At 41.0% G+C, this 26,011-nt stretch overlaps 3 protein-coding genes across 6 annotated transcripts in view; 1 reads left to right on the top strand and 2 right to left on the bottom strand.

Moving 5' to 3' along the window:
* Window positions 1-1,601, bottom strand: part of arhgap22 (Rho GTPase activating protein 22) — a 13,110-nt gene extending 11,509 nt beyond the window's left edge. Inside the window, exons 1-2 of one of the 4 annotated variants that reach the window (XM_063875331.1) lie at window positions 1,437-1,601; window positions 1,102-1,205 (exon numbers count right to left, since the gene is read on the bottom strand). In XM_063875331.1, the coding sequence (XP_063731401.1) occupies window positions 1,102-1,198 (97 nt within the window). In that variant the 5' untranslated portion in view covers window positions 1,199-1,205; window positions 1,437-1,601. The other 3 variants (XM_063875330.1, XM_063875329.1, XM_063875332.1) reach the window with 3 other exon arrangements.
* A 468-nt stretch (window positions 1,602-2,069) lies between these two features.
* Window positions 2,070-7,674, bottom strand: si:ch211-223a10.1 (palmitoyltransferase ZDHHC13). The gene is made up of 10 exons (XM_063874127.1): window positions 7,377-7,674; window positions 6,519-6,654; window positions 6,273-6,383; window positions 6,057-6,189; window positions 5,511-5,689; window positions 5,255-5,328; window positions 4,953-5,115; window positions 4,785-4,867; window positions 4,098-4,288; window positions 2,070-3,609 (listed from the first exon to the last, which is right to left on the bottom strand). Exons 1-10 carry the CDS (start codon window positions 7,495-7,497, stop codon window positions 3,121-3,123), a joined length of 1,680 nt encoding a protein of 559 aa, XP_063730197.1. The 5' UTR covers window positions 7,498-7,674; the 3' UTR covers window positions 2,070-3,120.
* A 1,483-nt stretch (window positions 7,675-9,157) lies between these two features.
* wdfy4 (WDFY family member 4) overlaps window positions 9,158-26,011 on the top strand; it is a 42,831-nt gene continuing 25,977 nt past the window's right edge. The window contains 30 exon segments of the mRNA XM_063874126.1: window positions 9,158-9,362; window positions 10,429-10,683; window positions 12,201-12,312; window positions 14,287-14,414; window positions 14,643-14,771; window positions 14,899-15,088; window positions 15,634-15,823; window positions 16,362-16,522; window positions 17,659-17,891; window positions 17,980-18,119; window positions 18,454-18,584; window positions 18,808-18,909; window positions 19,034-19,224; window positions 20,409-21,139; window positions 21,275-21,365; window positions 21,465-21,679; window positions 21,810-21,913; window positions 22,045-22,258; window positions 22,438-22,514; window positions 22,600-22,818; window positions 23,049-23,227; window positions 23,314-23,482; window positions 23,485-23,544; window positions 24,134-24,279; window positions 24,356-24,467; window positions 24,553-24,743; window positions 24,839-24,991; window positions 25,095-25,168; window positions 25,509-25,670; window positions 25,791-25,888. Coding sequence (XP_063730196.1) covers window positions 9,342-9,362; window positions 10,429-10,683; window positions 12,201-12,312; window positions 14,287-14,414; window positions 14,643-14,771; window positions 14,899-15,088; window positions 15,634-15,823; window positions 16,362-16,522; window positions 17,659-17,891; window positions 17,980-18,119; window positions 18,454-18,584; window positions 18,808-18,909; window positions 19,034-19,224; window positions 20,409-21,139; window positions 21,275-21,365; window positions 21,465-21,679; window positions 21,810-21,913; window positions 22,045-22,258; window positions 22,438-22,514; window positions 22,600-22,818; window positions 23,049-23,227; window positions 23,314-23,482; window positions 23,485-23,544; window positions 24,134-24,279; window positions 24,356-24,467; window positions 24,553-24,743; window positions 24,839-24,991; window positions 25,095-25,168; window positions 25,509-25,670; window positions 25,791-25,888 — 4,978 coding nt within the window. The 5' untranslated portion in view covers window positions 9,158-9,341.

The following is a 26,011-nucleotide window of genomic DNA, read 5'->3' as shown; positions in this document are numbered from 1 at the left end:
ACACACACACACACACACACACACACACACGCTTCCAAGCCCTTAACCACACAATCACCACTTCCACCCCTCCTTTCTTTCTTCTCACTCGGCCTGTCTGTCCCACTGGCCGGCGTACTGTTGTTCTCACATACCTAGAGCCCTGCCCACTCTCACTCTCTCCCTCTCTTGCTCCCTCTCCTTAGATATCTGTCTCTCTGCCTTCTGCTGCACACTCTCAGTATCAATTTCTCACCATCTATAAATATGTCTGGCTGTGTGTCCTCTGTCTTGTCACCCATTTCTTTGCATTGGCTCCCACATTGCTCTACAGTCTCCACAAACCCTTCAGCTGTTTACTCATGAAGATTTGATTATGGTCTCTTCGGTACCCGAAGTGAAACCTCAGATCAATACATTTGATTTAACTGACACTATTTATACCACTAAATGTTTGATGCAGAGTAAGTGTCCAATTGTATTGTCAGAACCAATAATCAATGGCAGATGTTTGATACATATGGTATGTTTAAAACTGACAAAACTCCACTGTTCATATTTAGTATCCCAGCTCATTCGGGCCAAGATTTATAGTCTGAGGGGAAATGCCACACTACTCAGTCACTCAACAATCTGTGCGATGAAAGCCACAGCACTCAAGGGTGTGATGTTCTTGTTCCTATTCAGCCTGAAAGGGTTGCAGTGGATGTGTTAAAGCAGATAAATGCTGCAGTTCAAAAGGCTGGATGAGAATAAAAGTGCAGTACGTGGACACTGCTGACTAAGCTTTCTCTTCAGAAAAAATAACCTGCTCAACTTACACATAACAATCAATGAAGAATGGTCATGGTCATACATCCCCTGATAAAGGCCTTGTAAAGGAGTAGAGTACGTAAGTAGCAGGGACATATCTTCGGGAAAGTAATTCTTTACTTTTTCAAAATTGAAAGAGCTCCTCCCCTGACAGATAGATACTGTAGCAATGGTGTAGAGACCAATATATCATACAGTTAGAGCAACATGTTTATTAGAGCTCAGAAAGTGGAATCAAAAGCAACACAGTTGACAGCCACCTTGCTTGACACATTATAATTGTTCAAAACAAACTTAACAGAGTTTTACCTGCCCATTCCTTTGGTTTGCCACTGGTCAAAGGAGTCCTGTATGGTTTCATGGCAGTGAACCCGCTGCATGGAGTATCCCTCTCCACTGGGGCCATTTCTAGCCTCAACACACATAGACACACTCAGCGTCTGAACAATGGCAATACTGACATCTCAGTCCTCTGCTTATTTGATAATCACTAAGAATCAAATCATATGACATTCACATACTCTAAAGAGAAGGGGCCACTATGGCTGCCATTAGTAACACACTAATGAGGCATGCCTGAAACATGCTGATGTGAACAGACTCTGAAAGAAGGAAGGAAATAAAGACAGTCATGGGAGTATTACTTGCCATGTCATCTTGGATTGGCAGACCTGACGACTCTGAATCTGGAGCCAGACTCTCTGCGCTGCCAATGAAAGGCTCACACAGTCTCAAGCAGCTGCTGTGGTAGGTACTGCTTTACAGAGAAATAAAACACAGCTGTGCGATGTTTTCTAACTGTCGTCCTCTTCTGGATTTTTCAGTCTGTCTCTCACCAGGGAAGTGAGCTGCCTTGATGGAGAAGTGAAAACTGCTGACTTCTGTGTAAACAATATTATGAGTTTCTCCTTCAGATATGGATACTTACATTTTTTCAGGAAACAGAGTGAAATTCAATGCTATGTCTGAAAGTGATTTAATGTATCATGGATGAGTGGATAGGTTAAAAGCTTTGATGTTGAAATGTTTGTCTGTATCTAGCCACACACCCTATGTTTGAAAGTATCTAAGTACATTAACTCTATAAGTGCTAAATTTGATTTAAAACATTTTTGACATACTTAACTATTTCTATATTTCCTTGTTACTTAATGTATTTATGTTTACCAAAAGAAAAGTGATAAGCTTATATGATATGATGCAGTACCCTATTACTAATCAACTGAGGAGTAGGCAAAGTATCTGCATTTTATTTTATGAAGACTAAAAGAGATCAATTAGTTTTTGGATTTTTATTTAATGGCAGATATTCCATGTATTTTTATCAAGCATATTTTTCATACAGCATAAAAAATCATCATGGCACAAATGTGAGGTTTCATATTGGGAATCAAGAGAAACTGTAACAGCAGATACATTATGTTAGAACATATAAAATGTATTGGTATATTAACAAGTGGCAGCCAGTTATACAATACAATAACACTGATCCAGGGACAGTAAAAGCACTCATAGGCTTACATGCACTTACTACAGCAGACACTAAATAATATTGCGTGATATAGCCATTCACAAAGTGCAGACACACCATCCTCTGAAGGGTGTGGGGAACATCATATATAATCTTGATATAGGGTCCTGAGGGACACAAAGGAAATGAGTGTGTTTAATTGAAAGCATGAAAAGATCTCATTAGTGAGAGCAGAGGAAGTGTCATGACTCAAATTACCAGGAGCATGTCAGAGAGGTAATGACATTATGTGAGGAACAAAGTCTAACATTGCACCTGCTATTAACCATTATCACTAGCTAATCACAGGACCTTCTAAAGTTATGAGACCACACATCTTCACAACTTTGAATGATGCTTTACACCATTACGTAATTTTATTCAACATAACAATAGTGTTAAAAAAAGGTATGGTGATGTGGAATATAACAACAGATGTACGAAAATTCATTCTGAGGCGTTCCCTGCTAAAACACAGTTTTGGAAGTATGCATTTTTCACAGTACAATGTAATCCAACAAGTTAATTATTAGAACATTGTTATCTTAAAAGTATTCAGTGAGGTCTCTAAAAACTAGGTGAACGTCTAAACTCTAGGGGCTAGTTATCCACTTTATGGACAAACCTGCCATCAAATCTACTCTAAAGCCTTTAGTGAATTTAAATAGAACAGTGTGATATAAGCTCATTTTACATTCAAGTACAACATGATATGGCATTACGGAGCCATTTATTCTAAAGAGGACATTATCAAGGTTGAGTGCGCACAAGTGACGCTGTAAACTCGATGAAATTAGATAGCACAGGACAAACTGACTTTAAATGTCTATGGAAGTTTTGTCCTCTCTCATTTGTCCGCTTCCCACCCGTCTGCGACCCTCCAGCAGAAACGACAGCACTATAGGCCAGCGCTGTGCTAGTGACCGCTGTCGTGCTGAGCTTTCACTCTGTCCAAAGTAGGTAGTTGTTCCCGAGGAAACAGCATCAAACTGCTCTATGAGTAGCCATACCTCCCAAAGGAGCGTCAGTGCATTCATAACCAACAGGGACACAACCCAGAACTCGTCCCCTAACAATGTAAACCACGATAACCAGATGTAACTGCCCATGTACTTCATGTCATACAGGTAACTTGTTGCCGTGGAAACAAAAAGAAGGTGGGCCATCAACATGGAGAGGATGAATAAGACGAAGAGGCGGTGGTTACCACGGCCGATGCATCGGTTGAGGAATAGGCAGTGGTGATCGTAGTCTTTTATGCACACGTCACACAGCTTGCAGTGTTTAGTGTAGTCAGGCTGGTATAACTAAGGAAAGACAGGGTGGGGAGGAGAGAGACATACTTATTATATGAGTTAGACCTTCTAGAGAATGGTGCATTTTAAACTTTTCCAGAAACCTTTAAAAAAAGCACGGCATAGATTAGTGTTTCTTTTCCTCAACATTTAAGACAAACTTTGTATTTTATTGTTATGGAATCAATTGGCAGATGCCTATGACCATATATATTTGATCATATTTAATTGCAGGGCCCAGACAGATTTTATAGTAACATCATTTTTTCAACTGAGCTGTTCGACGAAACACACCAAGGCAAGGACTGCTTGCTGTGCATTTCTGTAATATCCCGCGTCTCTGCATATTGTATTTCCTGTTTTACTTTGAAAGACAAACCACTCATTATGCTTCAGTTCCTCCTCTGGTGTGTCCAGTGTCCTTGGCTATCCTCCTATCATTGCTTTCATTAGTTAGCTGGTGTAATTGCTGCTGGATTAGGCCAGTGTAAATGTCTTACCTCACAGTATGGACAGAACCTGTGAGGGCTCTGGTTGTTCTCCACCAGGTCAGCGATACAGGAGAACCGAGGATCTGTGTCTGCTCTGTCCAGTGTTCCAGGATCCTGAGTCAGGATCTTACATAACAAACCCAGGACAAGGGAGAAGTGCACCATTGACAGGTTGACGAGAGCACTGATCGGCCACACACATTCAAAACATTAAGGATGAACATTTTTATTATGCAAAATCCTTAATTACATTTTAGAATTTACTGTATATATTTTGGAAAGCAATACAACTAGGAGGGTACTATCATGTTGACAGATTTCACAATAAAGCTTGAGGACTGTCCAAAATCAAAATGTTTTCAGGCTACAAGTGTGTTTATAAATTAACACTGAATTCTGCACTTTAAATATTCAGTGGCTATGAGTGAAACTGGAATTGCAGGCTATTTATAGGTCATTTAGTAAAAACTATCACTTTTGAAATACCTTGTCACACATAGAAATATTGGTCACAATGTTGGCATCGTAATATTTATCATGCAAGAATTTCAAAAAATAAGATCAAATTTTAAAGCTAAAGCACCAAAGACCCATTGACCAACATTTTTGAAAGTTATGTCATATATCTAGCAGGACAAGAAACAACAAAAATAAACATAGGCATGAGAGTCAACTTGAAACATTTGTTAAGGATATTAGGCATTATTCTTCCATAGAAGCAGAAAAGGGAATGAATCAAGCCAGCTATGAGCGTTCCCAGGTAGACCGGGTTAGCTAACCTAGAAGAAAAAACGATAGAGATATAACAAAGAATAAGTATACTTAGTAATTCATATTTTATACTTAAAACAATGTTGGTCAAACCTTTGGTATGTGGTTATGCGGTGGAACTGTGTGAAAATACTTCTGGCCAGCCAGGGGAAGAGCAATGTGCATGTTATCCCCCCATAGCCTTGCAACACGGTTGCTATTATCAGGATGGTAGCTCCACTTAAGGTTGGGAATAACAGTGACCAGCAATACAAAGCTGGTGAGAGAAGAAACAAAAGCAACAACACATAAACACACACACAGCTCATGTTACAGTGCCATTATTAGCATCAACATAGTAAGCATCCTTGTTTTCATTGCTAAATACATGATCAAATGTACTGTGGAATATTCACCATTGGATTCTTTGGGCCTGTGGTATTTTGGCTCCTTCATGTACCGAATGAGAAGCTTGTTGAGTTGCTGATGTCTAAAGAGAAACACACAGTAAAGCAATACACTAATCAACATTAGGATCCCAGGAGAAAGAAGTCATCAAGAAATGTGAACATACCAAATATCTACTGAGGTACTGAGGAGTGTAACTATCGCATGCAGTGGTTGGCAGGTAGTCACTGATTTTGCAGACATTTCTAGAGACAGCAGATTCACCTAAATGTTTTGCCCTGTTTGCTGAGATCCAGTGGTGTGAGGCCGCTGTTGTTTTTCAGATGGAGCATCCAGCACCCAGATCTCTGCATTAGTGTCCAGCACACCTCCACGCCGCCATTCTCTGCTGCAACATGGAGCGCTGTCGCTCCCTGCTGGTCAACTGCATCCACAGCACACCTCTGAAACACAAACAGAGGATTGAGGTACACAGTTGCTAAAGTATATCCGCTCTTGACCAAGATTCACAAAAGCATCTTAGCATTTAACTGATCACCTACAAAATGGAAGTATATATAAATGTTAACCATACTGTAAATGTGTGGTATTGAGGACCAAACAAACCAGCTAAAAGACACTGAAAGCAGCTAAAAGTTGAGTGAAGTCACATTTCATTGTTGCATGGTAATCATCAGTGGGTGTCACAGCAATACCTACCCTTTCAAATCCTATTTTATTTTTAAATAGAGCTTTAAAATGTAAGACTGAGTTCAAGCGTTTGTTGAAAGGAGCATGTAAGTTAGTGATAATGAAAAGACAATATCATACCTGGTCTCTGAGCAAATATCGGACCAGCTCTGTGTTGCCTGTGGATGCAGCCAGGTGAAGGGGCGTCACATGGTACATGTCTGTGTCTGAGAATCTGAACATTCCTGTCTCCAACAAAAATTGCACTGCAACACTGGGAAAGATACCTAAGAGTTAGTGCAGGATGACTATGAAACAGACCAAAACAACTAAGTGTGACATGTTTCTTCTACTCACATGCTGCCTCCAGAAACTGCATGATGCAGACATGTTTTTTGCTGCAGGTCTATGAGGCGCAAATCGGCTCCATACTGCATCATTAGGTGTATGATAAATATGTTCCCCTGCCTTATAGAAGTCAAAAAATGTTATCAAACCTTATCAAGCACAGAAGAAAATGAATTCAATTCACATCACAGTATTGTCAACGTGAGGTTCCAGGAATGTTTGTTTTAGTAAGCTAAATATGCAACTACAACTCACCTGCAGGCAAAATGAAAGCATGTCTGTCCTGCGTTACTTGCCAGGTTAGGGTCAGCTCCATTACTAAGGAAATAGTCAACCATGGCACGGTTACCATTGAGGGCAGCATAGTGAAGAGGACTGAAACCACCCCAGCCTGGAAGAAGAGAAACACATGGTTATCACAGTTAGATCTGCAGTTTATGTGGCTAACAATATAAGTATATGTTGATCTTCGAAACCCTGTGCATTTCAAGGTTAGGGTTCCCTTTGGCACAATGTGACTTAAGTGCTATGTTGTTAAATGACCTCTCCAATTAGATCTGTGCTTGGCCTTTACAGTTGAGCTGCAGCCGTGTTAGGTTTCCCCTTGGTTGGCATTGTGACACAAGTCTAAATTAAAGACACATCTGTATAGGCCAAGCAAGTTAAGAAATAGTGCAGCAAACAAAAAACATTATGAAATGGCACTTTGAATCACTCTTTAAAAGTAAAGAGAATAAAATATACATAAAACGAGCCAATATATGAAAAACATTAAGAGCATTCAAAAAAAATGAGCTCCCTCACATTCATGCAGCTTGCTATTCTCGGACCCCATCATTAGTAACTTCAGTCAACAACTAAAGGTATTTTAGTATTTCTACCATAACCTATGTAAAACATGTTTATCTCTTGGAAATCAATGTCATCATCAGTTTTCTGGCTTTAAAATGGGGGAAATCAGGAAATACGATCACTGACAGTTACAGGCTAATAACTGTAGGCTACACATAGCCTCACAGGAACACAGCAGGAAACAGTGGCCCGTAGTTTCACACAAATATGAGGTAAATAAAAAACAACACTGGCCAGATCTTTTTTCTTATTGCAACTTACCTGTTTCCTTGAGAATTGAAGGGTCATTTTCAACGAACTGTATACACTGTTCAATATTTCCCGTCTGTATACAGTCAAATATGTCTCCATCGCCATCCGAGTAAATAGGGATCGGATCCATTATAATGGGTGGACAGAGATGGCCTATTTCCCCCGAAATCAAACTGCAACGGAAACATAGATCAGCTCCTCGGATGAAGCGCTACAACATCATAACGTAAAGTGAGAAGGTATATCATTTTTCGCTGCAGAGTAAACGGGAATCGTTCATTGTGCTAAACTGATTGGGGGAGACCACGCCCTGGACACCTAATTGGTCGCAGTAGGTCACATGGCCTGTGATGTCAGCGCGTCAACAAAATACTTGGCTCCTATAAATAAGGTATCAGCAGAGACGATTCGGTATCGCCAAAAGTTTATTAACAAGGTTTTCGTGTCATTACTGAGCATTAAATGTTGGGACATCCATTTGCAGACTGTTTGTACATGTTGTTTTAAGCGTAACAACAACAACATTGGGTTTGAAAACTGACAATGTAGGACGTTCAATTATTTAGGCTAGGTATTATTAATGTATTTTAGCACAGCGAGACTTCACCCTGCAGTCCAGAGATAGCGACACCGACTGAAATGAGAGTTACTCGGGTGGGATAATAGTCATCGTATCAATTGCACGTTCCGTCAGTTTATAAAAATGTGTTAACACCTTTAAAAAAAACGATGCGACCTAGCCACAGCTCTGTCAAAGCATACGTTATCGACTTGGGACAACACTAGGCAGGCCCTGTAGCACGATCTATTTAAACGTCACTCTGCAGAGGGAATAATATGCCTTGAATGGGGTTTACAGGCCAAAGAGCTCTGTCAGTGTGGCTTCAATTTCAGCACGTGAAGGTAATTCCTTTTTTTCGGGTGAGTAAAATGGCAGGTGTATTGTGATGTTGTGTTTTTGTAGTTGACATTTGTTTTTCTGTAGAATGTTGAATGTTCTCAATAGGATACAGTAGTTTAAAATCACGAGTGAGATTTTCCTTAAATGGAAGACCCAAATAACCTTGTAGAATCTCAATGTGCCAGATATGCCCATGAAAAGCAACAGATTGAGCTAATTCCATTTCTGTCATTAACTACATCGGTAATTGTGTTCCTACCAAAACAGCCGTTTGTACTATAATTGAGCAGGGTTTTTTAATTTGTGGGAGAGATTATCTTTATACTGCATGCCTGATGTCCATATATATACCATTTAAACCCACAAGGTGACGCTGTTTAGCAAGTTATGCACCGGTTTTATTTTTCTGTACAAATACAAAAACTGTAGTTGCCCAATCTCAGGTCAGTTACCCTAAACAAGCATTGAAACCACACTGACAAACCTATCTAATTATGAGTAAACGCCCATTAGCAAGTGCCCAAATGTAAAGCAAAGAATATTGTTTGGGTGTTTTTTAATGTTTTTTTAAAAGTGTGTTTACCTTTTATAATAGTCAAATGTACCTGTCCAGTAATAAAAAAACAAACAAACTTATAAATCAAAGCCTTTACTTTCTGCAGATAACCCTGTTTATTACAAGTGGTTTGGTCTGGCTTCTTTGGTTAATCATAGGATCCTGCCACTTTGATTCATACATGCCATAGCTATAAAAAGCAAAGCCACTCTTCTTTCAGCTTTGGTGGGAGGGCCCCATCCAACAGGCTGAACAACACTTTTTCACTTCTGCTTCTCTAAGGAAGTAAGAAGGCACATGACCTGCGCCAGCTGATGCGAGTTGCTCCAGCTTGTTCAAAGTTCAGTCTACTTGGTGCAGATTAGTAAGGGGCGGGTAGTTTTACAGAACGGTCTGTCTGCACAGTTGAAAGCAAGTCATGTATGTTCAGGTCTCTACTTGTCTTTCCTTCTGACACGAGAACAGTGAACAACACAACAAGGATGACAGCGTCCTCTTGGAGCTAGGAAAATCCCAGATGGCTCTCACACAAGCACAGGTAAGACTGTGTTAAGTTTATTTGTAAAATGCTATAAAGGTAGCTGAAGTGTTACTGCAACAGTGTTTGTGTATTTCACTCTGTAATACTTTATTGTTTATCATTGTCAGTATATGAATATGTGTTGCTGGTACATTTCACAAGCCAGTTTGGATGATTTTGCACCTTCTTGCCATCGGTCTCCCTTACACACTCACATGAGAAAACCTCAAAGTATTAATGAATTTCTCTGGAATGTGAACTCCCTTTTCCTTTACTTAACATCATAACTGATTCCACTGGCTCTGGCTAATCAGTTTAGCAGTCTGCCTCTACTTGTGCCACTCATTGTTCATCATGTGTGTGTGACTAAACAGAAAGTACCTAAAGTAGTATCACTGTACTAAGAAACACTCTAATAGTCAAAGCCTCAGTCTTAGAATAGCATGTCTCCTAGGAGGATCAGCTTTGTGATTAAGATAAATTGTATTGCACGTGACCAATCACAATATTAGGGACAACTGATAGGGACTGATCATCCTAGGGTTTATCAGTGTTACAATTGTTTTTGTAAGAACAGAGACCTGATTCGCAATGTTTTGCACACCTCAAATTATCAATCTAATTTCCCTTGTAAGTGGAGGGACTGATAGGTATTCTGAAAATGCTCCACACTGACTGTTTACAAAATATTACAGAGAAGAAAAGGTGCCAAGTGCTAACATACTGTATGGGATTTTTTTTAAATGCAGTGAAAAATGTAAACATATAATTTCCTAGCATATGTGATTCCAATTATTGAAAATTGTGTATCAACTAAACACTACAGATCCCTCGTAGAGTGTGATAACTTAGTAATGAAAAGGCACATGACTGCCAGTTGTTTGTTTTTCTATCATCTGATGTCTTGATGCAGACAGTGTGGTGTGGGGAAGGCTCATGGTTGGACATATTTATTTGAGGAAGTGAGATAATCTAAGGAAACACGATAATGAGACATGTTGGATACTTTTTAAACTTGGGGTTTCTAAAGAAAGAATTGAACAATATGAGGATTTCTTACTGTTGGCTCTTTTCCCCGCTCCAGGACCAGGCTGCTAAAGGGGAAAGGATCAATAAGGAAACCGGAGAGCTGAGTGCTTCAGGGGAGTTATCCGTCTCTGAGGAGGTGGAGAAAGTGGTGAAAGTGGAGGGCTCTTTTAAGAATCCTCAATTCGCACAAGTGCTCATAGAACAACTGCAGGAGCTGGGAATTCACACAAGCCCGGACCAGAGAACTGACCATGTTCCTTTAGAGCAGAGAGAGGAACATCTAGTCAAAGTCCTGGCTCACTTCATACAGGTATGGTTCACTTGGACAACAATGTGTGACTGTTTCATCTGCCAATTGTCATCCATGCATCATTTTCAAAGTTATGCAGATCACAGTCAGTTCAAAGAAATAACACTTCAAACAAGGCCACATGCCCTTTCTCGAAATGTTAACGAAAAGGAAAAATAATTAGCACATCTGCCTCATGATTTCTATTTGCTCCAAATTATAATTTGTTCTACTTTGGCCACTGATACACCCTTCCTCTAATTTTCATTAAAATCAGGCCATTAGTTTTCTGTGGTCCTGCTGACAAACACACAAACCAATAACCATCATTAGTAAAAGTTTCAACACAACAAATCTACTACAGTGTGCCCATGCTGATTAAAAACAAGTTTTGGCTGATTCCTATAGAGTTATATTTATATAGTTGGATAGCAATGCAGTCGTATATGTGGTTCATCAAGTGAGTTAGGCTTTTTTGTCAAATGTGAATGAAGTTAAATTAGTTTCTATTGTTAAACTCTTCATTCAAATGGTTGCTACTCTCCTACTATAATCAATTAATGATGGCATCATTAATTGATTATAGTAGGAGAGTAGCAATCGTTTGAATGAGAACCCAACCTTGGAAAGGATAGCTGGCGGCCTTAGTACACCATTTGAAAAAACTACTCCAGACCACTTGAATGAAACCGCATGAGACGGCAGTCAGCTGTTTGGCCCTCAGCTGAACTGTCTCTGTCCTCCTGAACAAATGTGTATGTGGTCAGTAAGTCTATACAGTGTGCGTAACTGTCACATGAACTACAAAAGAGCTTTACATCCACAGGCCTTGATTTGATTCATTGGAAGAAGAGGGATTTCTCATTCCCAATACCCGAATAGCGTCAAAGTTATGAAGAAACCTTTTCACCCGTGCACACACTTGGTGTAAATTCCACCCCTGATCTGCGTGTGTGTAACACCATTGATTGGGCTCATAGCTGCAGATGTAATCAGTCTTTTGGATTGTGTGTGTGTGTGTGTGTGTGTGTGTGTGTGTGTGTGTGTGTGTGTGTGTGTGTGTGTGTGTGTGTGTGTGTGTGTGTGTGTGTGTGTGTGTGTGTGTGTGTGTGTGTGTGTGTGTGTGTGTGTGTGTGTGTGTGTGTGTGTGTGTGTGTGTGTGTGTGTGTGTGTGTGTGTGTGTGTGTGTGTGTGTGTGTGTGTGTGTGTGTGTGTGTGTGTGTGTGTAACTTAACTGTGTAAGCCTCATGACTAGAGATTTGACCATCATGTAGTGCCTTATTTAGGAACAGCAAACTCGGTTAAATGCAATATCCTATTAACGAACTGAAAAGAGCAGAAAATACCCACTAGCTTCTATTATTTATAGTGAAGTGCATTACCCAATGTAACCAATGGTCAACTATAATATTTTAACATGCCATTTTATACAAATAATTCCATGCTAAAGTAGAATTCTTATTACAGACACGTTTTTATACCATTGTTTTTACTCTCCTGTATCTCTGTCTGATAGTCTCTACCTTCTTTGATCCCAGGTCTGTGAGGATGGAGGCAGACTTGATGGTTTGAACATAAAGGGGCTTGCAGCTCTTACTGCTGATACCGTCATCTATCACATCCACAGCCGACTGGCAGAAAGACATGCAGGTACCAAAAACTGCTCATATTGTAGCAAACACTACACATTGTTTTCCTGGTTCAGGGACTTTTCTACCTTATTCCCACTTCTGCATTTTCAGAATCATAATCAGAATGGCTTTATTGGTCCCACAGAGGGGAAATTTTCATTTGTACAGCAGAACCAAAGACAGCTTAATAATATCACACCCAAGATACAAAAAATATATAGAAGAAGCACCCTGCGGTATCTCTCTGTGAGACACTGCGGGTGCAGCAGTCTGTCGCTGAAGGAGCTGCACAGTGCGGATAGGGTGTCCTGGAGGGGGTGGGACACATTGTCCAGCAGGGATGACAGCTTGGCTGCTATTCTCCTGTCTCCCACCACCTCCACAGTGTCCAGAGAACTCCCCAGGACAGTGCTGGCCTTCTTTATTAGTCTGTTCAGTCTCTTCCTGTCAGCAGCCGAGATGCTGCAGCCCCAGCAGACCACACCATAGAAAATGGCTGATGCCACCACAGAGTCAAAGAAAGTCTGAAGGAGGGCCCCCTGCACCCCAAAAGACCTCAGTCTCCTCAGCAGAAAGAGTCTGCCCTGCCCCTTCTTGTAAGGAGCAGCACAGTTGTCGGACCAGTCCAGTTTATTGTTCAGATGAACACCCAGGTATTTTCAATGTCGGATCCCTGGATGATCACTGGTGTGGGGGGGAGTTTTTCTGAAATCCACGACCAGGTCCTTGGTCTTCCCTGCGTTGAGCTAGAGGTGGTTCCTCTGGCACCAGAGGATAAAGTCCTTCGTCAGCTCCCTGTACTCCCTGTCGTCCTCGTTGGAGATGAGGCCGACGATGGCGGAGTCGTCAAAGAACTTCTGCAGGTGACAGGTCGCCGTGTTATGGGTGAAGTCTGCAGTGTAGAGGTTGAAGAGGAACGGTGCCAGCACCGTCCCCTGGGGGGGCCCCCGTACTGCAGATGATGGTGTCTGATTGACACTCCCGGGTCCTCACGTACTGTGGACGGTTGGTGAGATAGTCCAGGATCGAGGAGGTGAGGTGGTGATCTACCCCCAAGAGCTGCAGCGTGTCTCCCAGGAGCAGGGGCTGGATGGTTTTGAAGGCACTGGAGAAATCAAAGAACATGATCCTCACAGTTCCCCCAGCCTTCTCCAAGTAGGAGAGGGACCTTTGCAGCAGTGTTCTTCGGGTTCTTGTCCAGTAGTTATGTATATATTGTAAATGTCACTCATGTCATGTTAATGAAAATGGATTGCCAAAGCATATGCAATCTGTTCACAAAAAGGAGATCAATAAGGAACTTGAGCACGAATGTGGAAACGTGTATTATGTAGTTCCTTTCTTGAGGTTTGGATTCCTTCTCAGGTGTTACATTTATCTACTGATGTTCTGCCAGTTTTCTGTCACTATTTGTTTAAATTTTATTCTTTCTGTCTTGCTCTTGCTCCTTCTTTCACTGTTTTTTCATGTATTTTAATGGAGGTATGAAGGTGGCGCCTTTTTCATTTTTGGGGAAGTAGATGTTCTTGGTGTTTGATGTATCTCCAGTATAGGTTCATGTTTAATATAGTGCCAACATGTTGCACTTAGTAGCTTTTTAACAACAAAAGTGTGAGCTTCCTTACCCAAAGCAAGCCTCAGTAAATCTTTGTCATACAAAAATAATTTCCCAGAGATTCTTCAGTAGCAAAAAAACGGGCTTTAGCATAAATAGAAAAGTAATGCAAATTCTCTCTCTAAAAATAGAAATGAAACCTTTTGAAAAAACTAATCTGTCCATGTTATTTTTGGATTTGCATTTTGCTTTCTATTTAGACGCCAGTGCGCTCGACTGTAATGTGAGTTTAGATTTTGTGGTCAGTCATTGTTATCAAGGGGGGTACTTTTACTGATAATTCATCCAGTTTTTCCCTTTTGTTGTCTTTGTTCATATCCCTTAGTGTAAGTGTATTTGTTAGAACATGTTTAATCCTGTTGAGTTTTCTGTGTTCAGAGGGGGCCCGTTGCGAGGTGGTGCGGTTCTTTAAGAAGTATGATACTAAGGAGACAAACTGTGAGGAGCGAGACAATCAAGGATGGCTGCTGTTGAAATCTCTGCTGCTGCTGACAGCTGACAGCTCTGTGAGTCAAAATGTTGTTGTTGATAGGAGTCACTCAAACATGGCAACATATTTGTGATGTGTTCAAAATTCAACATTCATTACATTGATCATTCAAAATTACAATATTTCATAACAAATAAAGACCTTAGTATTTTTTCCTGAGTTTCTTTCTGTTAGAAATTTCATCATTAAGTTAAATGTTTTTTTTGTTCAGATATAAGACTGATTAGTGTGTATGTGTTTCCAGGATATATTGTCCTGTATAAACCCAGGGCTTCCCGCTGCATTGGTGAAATGTTTGTACCTGCTAGTGTGTCTACCTGCTCAAAAGGAGAGCTTGGCCTCAGAAGAAACCTTTCAGGAGCTGCTCACAAAGGTCAGTTAGAAAATATGTTTTTGTTTTCTTTTCGTATTTCCACTTCTCATCTTTCAAGCTTTACTTGCCTATTCTTCTTATTGGATTATCGTCTTACTCTAAACTTCTCTTCCCTACTGTTTTCCAGGTTCTCATTCAGCTGTGTAGGCTGCCAGTCAATGTGGAGAGCCTGGTGGAAACTCAGGAACTTCAGTGTCTTATCATCGGACTCACATCACTATGGGACCAGACGAGCGTCGCCTGGAGACATCAGGCCTCCCGCGTCCTCAAAGCAGTCTCTGCGGTAGCAACAAGCAACACTGTCCCAAGCTTGCAAGGTGAGGGAACACAAAACTATCGGGACACAAACTTTTCTATTTATCATATAAATAGTATCTGTTTATAAAAGAATATATTCCATCAGTTCCCACTGAACACACAAGTTTATACATCTCTCGGAAAACTGCACAGAAATTGAATAATAAGATCTTGGGAAAGTCATTTCAGGAATGGGTTGATTATACAGAGACACATGACCACACATCCTAGCAGAGAGACGTAGTGGAAGTATGTTTCACATGATGCCTCCATCAGCAGATAATTCACTTAAAGGTGCCGGTGCACACAAGTTCTGCCATGACATTTTTTCTTACATAACTCTATAGCTTTTTGCTAAAATCATCATTAATAACAGTTTGTTAAACCTTGATGAAATGATGCCACAAGTAAAGGATTTTACTCCATTTAATGTGTTTTAAGAGAAGAGTCTTAAGAGAACTGTGCTTGAAGCATCTCTTGTTTGTGATGTTGAATGTGTGAGGACACTACTGTTTTACATCTCTGTCAAGTCACTTACCAAGAGCACTGTCTTTTTACTCATTAGAAAAGAACTGTGTGCGTATCTGCATCCAAAACCTGCTACACATCAGTGCTGACGTCTCGGGGCCGCTGCTAGCTGAGGTAGCCGTGGCTGTGTTCAGCTTTATAAGAGACACATACCCTCTCAATCCTGCCCTCTTTGTGGAGTTTGACACCAACAACGGCTACAAGGCCCTTGAAAACATCCTAAAAGGGTGAGATAAAGAGACGTTAACAAAAGAAGAATGAAACGATTGAATTGAGACTCGAAGAATGCTCTTACTTGTTCAATAAAGAGAAACAGCATCAAAAGCCTCTTTGTTCTCGGAGTGTTTTTAGGGCAAGAGTAAATACTAAGAAGTGAAGTAGAATTTCATGGTGTAAGTATTGAGCCCCTTCATAGGGCGCGATTTTTCAAATTAAGGTCATTCGTTTGCTCTTGGAGACAGTAAAACATTTCTTTTTTTTTTAAGACAATGCACGTTAATTCATTGTTTAACTTTAAAAAAACTTAAACATCAAAACATTCTTTACTAATACAGCCTAAACAATATTTGACATCTGTTAACCCAAGGCTAGTAGCAAAAAGCTGAAAAAGTGACAAGATAAAAAGAAAATACAAATTACAATGTGCAACATGTAAAATTGAAGGTGATCACAGTTATGATTTCCCTCAAGTTTTAGATTGCTATTGTATCATATTCTCTTGCTGCACATCTTACTTTTTTTTGTCTATCATCCCACCATCATAAGCTGTGAGGAAGGAGTATCTGTGGATCAGTTCCAGCCTGTGGAGGAGCTGCTGGCTCTCATTGCTTCTCTCACGCTGCTTGGTAAAACTGAGCTGAAAGTGACTCTTTGTGTCACCAACCCACAACCTCCCGCCTTCAAGTTTGACCCGCCACTTACCAAAGGTAGGTTTAGTCTTCACTGTAACCTGTGTATTCTCTGGCCAACCCATCCTAATTATCTTGAACAGTTGATTGCACCACGAGGATACACTCTGAACCCCTCAAAATGCACTTTCCCGAGCATCTAATTATCATCACAGGCATGACTCAGCAAATGTAGGCTTAGGGAAGGGAGTGAACCCCCCCAAATGACCACAAAGTTCATCCCTCTTTTGTGCTTTCGCCCTACTGCAACCCACCCAAACTGCTCCACCCCGTTTCCCTGATTTCCCACACACCCTGACTCGCAGTTTCCCCCTGCTACCCCCGCTGCAGTGCTCAACACCCCTCAGGTTAACAGGAAGCTGAGGTGATTATGTCTGGGATGATGAAGTGGAGGCTTCCCCTCTAACTTTGTTAGGATGCTCCACCTCCATTCACCACTGGCCTACAGCAACCAGCCATCTATCATAGATACACACACATCTCCATCCAACACTCATAAATAGAGTGTCCATAATAAACACATACCCACCCATCCAATTAAACACACAGACACACACACACACACAGCACCCATCCATCACATCAAGGAGTAGATCTCCTTCCAGCAGAGGGACCAGGGACTGTTTTGTCCTGATCTTATTTTGTTCTGATTCAATTTAGATTAAGTGTGGAAATGAATTCTATTACTAACCAGGTATATATATATTTAAGTGTGTTTTGGCTCCAAAATCTAAGACCTCCTCTTAATATTTTGACAATTGAGAAAACAAACTCTATCAAGGCAGATTATTCTACTTGTTTTGCCTTCATGCATGTCATGTTGTTTGTTTACAATATATCTATGTATGGATAACTCAATTGGCGTATGGGATATAGCGTTTGCTCTGTGTTAAAGGATGTTTATTATTTATTGGTTTTACTTTTTCTATGAAATTGTCCTTGCAAGAGCTAAATCTGATACATTGTCTTAATTGACCTCTGGCTGATATTGTTTTTACAGAACAACAATAAATTGTATACATACTCAAAAGTTAGATGAAACAAGCTGCAGACCATATTCTATTCAATATGACCTTTTTGAAAGAGCTGAGACCTCCCTTGGCAAGTTATTTCTAATGACACTGTTTTTATTCTTTATCTTCTAATGTCTGCAGGTTCAGCAGTAAAAAACCTGCCAGCCTTCCATTTGCTGCAGGCCTCGTTGCTGGGATCCCAGGATTCGCTGCTGTGCTGCCAGCTCCTTCGTACTCTGCAGACAATATGGGAGAGGGACCCAGTTAATTTTTTCCTTTTGGAGTGGACTGTCCAGTCGATGGCCGAGCTGGCTGCCTGTGTCTGGTGTAAACCTGTAGCAGTCCAGAAAATGTTCTTTTCAATGCTAGAGATGGTATGACTTGGTTGACAACATAGTACCAATGCATATTTTTAGTTTGACACAACATGCATTTGAAGTTTGATGAAATGCTTTTCTTCAGGTGATATTTAAGTTGAACTACATCCCCCACGATACCTTGCGTGCACTTGTGGGTGTGCTGAAGAAGAGCTGGGCTGGGACGCTGGCAGGAGGGGTTGCAGGGATAGAGTTTGGAGTGGTGGCTCTCAAGTGTTTTCACAGGTGAGCAATGCTAGTTGGGACACCTAAAATATGTTTCCCTACCAATGTATCTGGCTGTAGTTAGAATTTGATGTTTTTTAAGAGAAAGAGGAACACACTCATAAACTATGTAAAGGAAATTTACACTTAAATAAAATGCAGTGTTCTTTTAATCTGTAGTGATTTCGTTGATTTTGGGGGGAACTGTCCCTTTTAAATAAATAAATAAAATAAAAATGATAACCTGTAACACTTTATTATAACCATCAACTCTAAATGGCAGGTTGATAGTTCTTTAAACTTCAGTTATTGGTAGGGTAATACTATACGTTATCATGTGTGCTTTGCCCTGCAGGATGACAGTGCACAGCGGCATGCTAGCTGAGGTTCTGAGTGACTGGGGCCTGCTGGAGCTACTGCTCAGTGACATTCGTAGGAGAGCTAAAATCCTCAGGAAGGCTGGAGTTGTGTCCTCTCCTCAAATAAGTATAAACAAACATAATTGTTTCCTCTACTTCTGATGTAATCATGCTTGCACAAATGCTAAGAGCAAAAACAGAGCAATAGTTTGACACAAGAACACGTCATTAAATCAAATTTGCGATTGCAACACAGCCAGTAAATGATTTGAAATACAATTGATGTGGACCTTTGTCCTTGGGTCGCCAGGTCTGGATCAGCAGTCACATTTTTAATCTTGTGTGTTTAGATCCCCAGCAGCTGCCAAGTGTGGAGGATAGTGAGAGACTGCTCACTACCTGTATGCTTCAACTTGTGTCAACACTTACGTTACGCTCCATCAAAAACACAGGTGTCAACAAACTATTTTTGTTTAATTCCTTTCTCTTTCACCATCTGCACGATGTTGGGTTTCTTTAATTCATGTTGAGGCTTGAAACTTCTGTTGTATACTTATTTTTATATGTACTTTCCAGTTTCAGTGCGAGACCTTGGTATGGTTCCCTACATAAAGATCTTCTTGGATGAGGATCAGTATAGAGGTCCCACTCTGTGCATTTTGGAGCAGCTAGCTGAAATAAACCCTGAGGAGTTTATGAGTACAGCCATAGGAGCCCTCTGCTCCTCAACGCAGCAGGAACTTGGTTTGAAGCGGGATCTATTGCAGGTACTTACATTTTACTTGTACCCACAGACACAGCGCACACACTCAGATGTGCAGTGATCTCAGCTGAACTGTATACGTAGTCTCCACTCTACATCAAATCATAACAAATTGTAATACACTTAAAACATAATCAGCTAGTGAATTTATTTTCTTAGCATGTGGGACCCTGATTACATTACAGACAAATGCAGATTGATTTGCTAAAACAGGTTTAGCTGTTAACTCTGGGCCGATTTGATTAGGCCTAGCAGCCTTGTGCTGTGGCACTCTGAAGATTACCACCTCTATCAGATCAGTGAATGGGACAGAAATCTAATTAGGCTTAACCAAGTTACACATACACTGTATGTGTCCGACTTTATAGATGGCAGTAAGAAGAGCACTTACTTGCGGATATGGTGTGTATCAAAGTATGTGAATGTGTATGCTTTTTGTTGTTTGTGAATGCATGCAGGAGCTTGTCATTGTGTGTGAGGAATGTGTGTGGCAGTGTGTTCTTTGTACTAATATGGTTAAAATAGTTGGCAATCAGATTGGGTACGACCTGGGTTGGCAAGTGTTAAGAGCCATTGTGATTACTCCAGTTTCAGTTAATCACATTCCCCTCTGTGTTCTGCCTCACACATTACCTACCTGATGGATTAGGTCTCTAAATTGAATAAAGCTAATGTGATTTAGTTCACCTCTAAAAACTAGTTACCAGAAATGATTTATGATATATCTATACATTTCATCTATTTTTCATGACATTTTTTTAATTGACCAGTGAGATGCTTTTAAAAGCAAAACATTTGAGCTATCCAACATTAAAATAATTTCTCTCTAAAGTAAGCATTTCATGACAGTTATCTTGCCCAAGATAAATGTGATTCAATATATCAATTCAATATTATCCCGTAAATCAATTACACATGCTTAAAGATCCTAACATTGCACTCAAACAAACACTTTACCTTTTGATGTTTTATGTTTATGCATCACAGACAGGAAAAACTCAGTCATGTGGATTATAAGGCCCACACTAAATTAGCAATATAAAGAAATCCAATCAGGCTCTATATTTCCCAATAGCAAGCCAGACAGCTTCATCAAGACACTCCCCTGAGCGTATTCTAAGTCATACCAATTATTAAAATTCACCAAGATCAACTTATTGAGTGTTTGGTATAACCTATGTATTTCAGTCGGTGCTGAAGGTGTTGGAGAGCCCTAACAGCTGGGACGCCTTCAGGAGAGCAGGGGGCTTCAATGGACTGCTGTCTCTGGTGATGGATATGGAAGGTGCTCTGGCCGATCCTCCCCAGGGAGCAGTGTGGAAATCCCAGGGACACCAGGCGCTGCTGGACCTCCTTCTCCTCACTCTCCACATTCTGGCCCTGGCAGTTCATCTTCACACAGTGAACGAACACCATTTTGAGACCGGTGGCTTTTATGAAAGGCTGTCAGAGGCTCTACTCCAGCTGGGCTGTTTCCAAACAGAAAGGCCTGAGAAAGATAAGTTTGGTGGAGAGGAGCGCTCCTTTCTCAAAACTGCAGAGGACGAACAGTCTTCTGGAAAGAGCTTTTACCAGTTTGTTGGGTTAGCCGAGGCTCCTCTAGCTCCCTCCTCTCCCTCCACAACACAGCAGCCTAATCTTCCTGTCGCTCTTCGGACATGTTTGAGGCTGCTATCCTATCTCGACCAATTTGCAACAGGGACCTACTCTCTTCTGGAGTTAAACTTGGGACTAGAGCCTGATGAAGGGTGTGAGGGAGATAAAGAAAAACTCAACAGACAAGCAGAGTATGAAGGAATGTATTCAGGGTTCCCTCCTGTCCACTTGGGATCAGGCCTGCAGTCTGTGGAGGACACACAGGGAAGATCCAGAAACACAGCACCCAGTATTTCCACAGTCAGCACAGAGTCTCGGTACAGGTGGGTATTTCTTTTTTTTATATGATGAATTTCCTCTACATTCATATATACATTTTTGTGAAATAATTGTCTATATTTGATCTCAAAAGTATCAACCCATATGTGTCTCTTTTTTTTTTGCTGGGCTTACAGTAGGTTCACCTGTGATCATATTATTCTTCATCCAGGAGCAATCAGAGTTATTATGACTCTCCTTCCATCAGTGTTTACACTAGAGGACCCACAGGTACCTGTCCATAATGTACATGTTAGTCCCTAATGTTGTCAATCATTAAATACACAATAGGGACGAAGAATGAGTCAATAATATTTCCATTTTCCTCAGCTCTCTATGGAGGTACAGTTCTCACTGGCAAACCACATTCACGCCATAGTTAAATCTGAGCGAAACCGTCAGATAGTGTGCGAGGGGGGGCTTGTCTCCACACTCCTGACTCACTGTCGGAGCATGCTGATGGCTCCGAACCACCCGTTACATATGACCATTACTCGTATCCTGGAGAAGCTCTCTTCCCAGGCCATCACTCATGCAGACTTCAGGTAAAGCCTACTCGGATTCTGAAGTTCTTACTTATTGGACTGAAAAGATGGAGACTTTTTCATATGGATTGGAGTATTTGTGGTACAGTATTCAATATCAGATATTTGTTACCTTCTTTTTTCTCCTCAGAAAGTTCCTGTGTTTAGGGAACCCACTCATGTGTTTGGCAGACAAACTGCCCATGGAACTGCCACTCGAAAGTCAGCCACATGCCAAAGCTCCTGTTTCAAATGGTAAAGACATGCTTTTTTCAAATAACATATGATGGCTTAATCCTTTTGTTGTAGGATTGAATCCTTTTTGAGGTTAAGTACGCACATGAAGCAGGTAACACATTGCATTTCAATTGTGTTGTCTAAACCAGGTCACAGCATCGAGGGAGATGCCTCATTAGGATCTTCAGTAAAGAAACTAAAGCGAACCTTTAGCTTGTTACAGTCTTCAGCTCTTCGAACACCTATCCCTGTCCACCAGATCATCAGTCTGGTGTCGATGACGTCACCGCGCACCTTCAGGCCCCACCGGGTCTCCACCTCACCCACCTTTGTAGAGTTTGACATGAGTGAGAGTGGATTTGGGTGAGTCCTTGTTTACTGGGTACCTCTAGAGTCCTGAAGTAACAAATATAGTAGATAGAACTGCTAGTAGTAAACAAACAAACATAAAATACATGTTTTTATCTTGTGAGTAAATTGCTCTGTAATGTTGAAGGTAGAATGTTTACACATTTCTTACCCTGTATGTGTACTCTTTGCAGCTGCCTTTTCCTTCCCTCTCTGGCCACAGTAAAAGGAGTGACAGCTGATTCAATCCCAACAGGTGGAATTGGAAAAGGTAAACAACAAACAACTAAATGTTTAATACATATTCATAAATTACTCTGATTAAAATTCCGTATCATCTCTTTCTCCTATTGTAGACTGCCGGGGTTTTCCCCCTACAGCTGGTCTCTCATTTTGCTGCTGGTTCCAGATCAACCGCTTTAGTTCAGCCTGCGATTCCCACCCGATCCGTCTACTAACAGTGGTCCGCCACATGTCCCGGACTGAACAACAGTACATCTGTCTGTCCATCTCCTTCTCAGCCTTTGACGGTTGTCTGGTCATCTCTACTGAGGAGGAAGCATTTACATACCTGGGTAAGAGAGCGATAAAAGTTTGGTCAATATTTGCCCACAGTGAACTTCACAAAACATTCTTTGATTAACAAAACAGTTTTAATATAGTTGGATAATTTGTTAAGCTTTCTAGTTATTTTTCCGCCCTTCAACCAACTTCAAGTGTCAGTTAATTCCTCTGGATAACATTAACATCCTGCGTTTGGACTGCAGAAATCGAACAAATGTTGTTCTCCATGTTTGATGTATAGATATGATGGAGCCAGAAGTTGGCACTCCCACTTCCCTGCCTACATCACTGAGGTTCCGCTGCTCCAGCTTGCTTGTGCCGGGTCAGTGGCACCACCTGACTGTGGTCATGGCCAAAGACGTGAAGAAGAGCTGTGTGGCTTCAGCCTACTTCAACGGCAAGGCAGTGGGGACAGGAAAGGTAGGACAAGAGTAGAATAATGACCTGGAGAATTAACTGATTTGAGATATAATGTGCCCAATATTTAATATGCATACTTTTCTCAGATGAGGTATATTCAGCCCTTCCCTGGTCAGTACACCTCCATGGACCCCGCAGCTGTGATTGATGTGTTCGGACTGATAGGAACGCCGGCGATCTGGAAGGAGCACGCTGCCCTAGTGTGGCGAGTGGGTCCCTCTTACCTGTTTGAAGAAGCTTTGAGCCCTGAGGCTGTCGTGCCGTGTACACACAAGGCACCGCCTACCATGGAAACTTCCTGGCTCTGCGCAGCACAGGTGAGCCACAAGATCTAGTTCAAGAATTCTACAGGATATCTAAAGTGTGACTTGTTTACTAACTGTAAAACAGCAACTTTACTTATTAGCAGTTAAAACATCCCAATTTTTTGACCTGTGCTTATGCCTATGTGTTGTAGGGTTTGTGCATTGTTGCTTATTTTTCATTGAGGCTCGTACTGAAGTCAACTTAGGTTCTATTGAAATGTGCTTTATAGATCCATTTGACTTAAATAAAGCGTGGTCGATTGGAGGCTAATGTAGTTTTCAGGGTTTAACACTTTCGTTATCTTTTTGGTTGCATAAATGTCTTGGCATGCAGTAAATCATGTTGTCATGGTGCTCATAGCATGTATGCATGAATGATTTCCCCTACAGAACGGAAGATTTGTTTCTATATAGGGTACCTTTTATATAACATTATGTAAGGATTATGTTGAAAACTAAAACACCAATTACATGCTTTTTATACAATTTCACAATAAATCAATGGATATTGGATATTGGAGATTATGGTTACACTATATATTTACCATTTATTAAGAAGTTCTACTCATATGCATATCTCACCTCTCTATTCGTATTCCAGGCTCTGATCCAGAGGCTGAGTCTCTCAGGCTGGTTCCTGAAGAGAGGATCTCATTTGGCATCAACCCAGCAATTTCTAAGTTAACAACTGTGGTGCAGATCAGAGAGGACTACAATGAGGTGGACTGCAGACTGATTGCTAAAGAGGTGAGAAGAGTATATTAAAGTTGTTCTTTTGGTTTTGCCGTTGATACAGTGGAGCAATCATGGTGTGTTTTTACAGATGGGCATAACTTCTCGGGATCAGTGCACCCCAGTGTTCCTATCTCAAAATATCAGCCAGCATCTGAGTGGTACGGCTCGCACCATAGGAGCAGCCCTGGTTGGACATTTTGGTAAATAAATCTTCCTTTTAAAAAAGTGTATCTGCGATAATTCTTGCAGGTGCATTTGTTAAGCTCATGGTCCTCTTTCCTCCAGGTGTCCGTACGTTCACCCCCAGAAGTGCATCCAATGGTTTGCTGTACGTTGGTGGGCCTGCAGTTGTTCTCAGTCTGGTTGCAATGGCGCCAGATGATAATTCTCTGTATGCAGCAGTCAAAGTTCTTCTGTCTGTGCTGGAGACCAACTCTGCAATGCAGCAGGAAATGAACCGCATCAATGGATACGAGGTCTCAGAACTTGTAAAATCACAAGATTGTGTATCAAAATCTGCTAGCTTACTCCTACTGATCTGTTTTTTATGTATACTTTTCTCTCTTTGTAGCTGCTAGCTTTCCTGCTGAAGATGAAGCGCTCTCTCGTCAGCCACAGAACCTTTCAGTTGATGCTGTATCTCTCGAGGTCGGTGGAGCTGATCTCTGGTTCGGGTTGCATAGAAAACACGACTGCTTTCCAGGCTCTGTTGTGTGACCTGGAAGTAAGCCTTTACATTATACCATAAACATTTTGTGGACGTAGTGAATGGATGATGTTTTTAGTGCATCTGGAAGCTAATAAATATCATTATACTTTGTTTTTAGGTGTGGCAGAACACTTCAGATAATCTCGACCTTTCAGTACTCAACCATTTTGCTGACATCCTGAAATCGTCAAGGTAATTTCCACAGCCATCAGTGTGTGACCAGACATGTTGTCGCTTTAATCAAATTCATTACAAGTCACATGGCCAACAAGGTAGATTACACAACCAAGAGGCTCTTGTTCAGGACCGACAACATACTTTATCAGCTGTTCTGTCAACATCTACAGCAGCCTGTCATCAATATCACAGAAATATTCTACTGAACCAGTCAAGGGAAAGTTCAACAGAATCCGTCACAGAGACTGAAGAGAAGGGCATGGCTGAACGTGTGCATGGATTACTGAATTATGTTTTCTGTCTGTGGGAACAGGTTGTGATTGATATGTGTGCTCTCTGTTTCCCTCTCTGTCAGCAGCGACAGCAATAATGCAACGGCCATGCACAGTATGGGTCTAATGCCAAAGCTACTGTTTGAACTTTCTAATCCCGCTGTGACCATTCAGAAGGTTAAGATCATATTGTGTGTCATCACAACCCTCCTCAAAGCTCACTTCACCCCTCTGGACATAAGAAGGTACAGTCTCGGGATAAACCAGCCACAACAAAGTGCACATGATTTCAAATATACATATCACATCAATTAGGTTTTTACAAATAGCCTTGTAAAAAAAAAACATTATTTTCTTTTGGTCAGACTTGGACTCTTCCTGGTCTACACACTCCCTCCTCTAAGTAACATGGCTGAAGGAAGCAATGAGCTTTCTGACTGTGATCTACCACAGGATATGCCAGGTACAAACACAACCACATCTTATAAAGAACATGTCATGTCTCTGTTGAATAAAAGGCTAGATTAAAAAAAATCTATATATGTTGTTACTTGTACTGACCCAGAATTGTTTTAAACTGTTTTAA

The sequence above is a fragment of the Eleginops maclovinus genome, chromosome 22, assembly GCF_036324505.1.
Source record: "Eleginops maclovinus isolate JMC-PN-2008 ecotype Puerto Natales chromosome 22, JC_Emac_rtc_rv5, whole genome shotgun sequence".
Lineage (NCBI taxonomy): Eukaryota > Metazoa > Chordata > Actinopteri > Perciformes > Eleginopidae > Eleginops > Eleginops maclovinus.
This window is presented reverse-complemented; position numbering and strand designations above follow the sequence as displayed.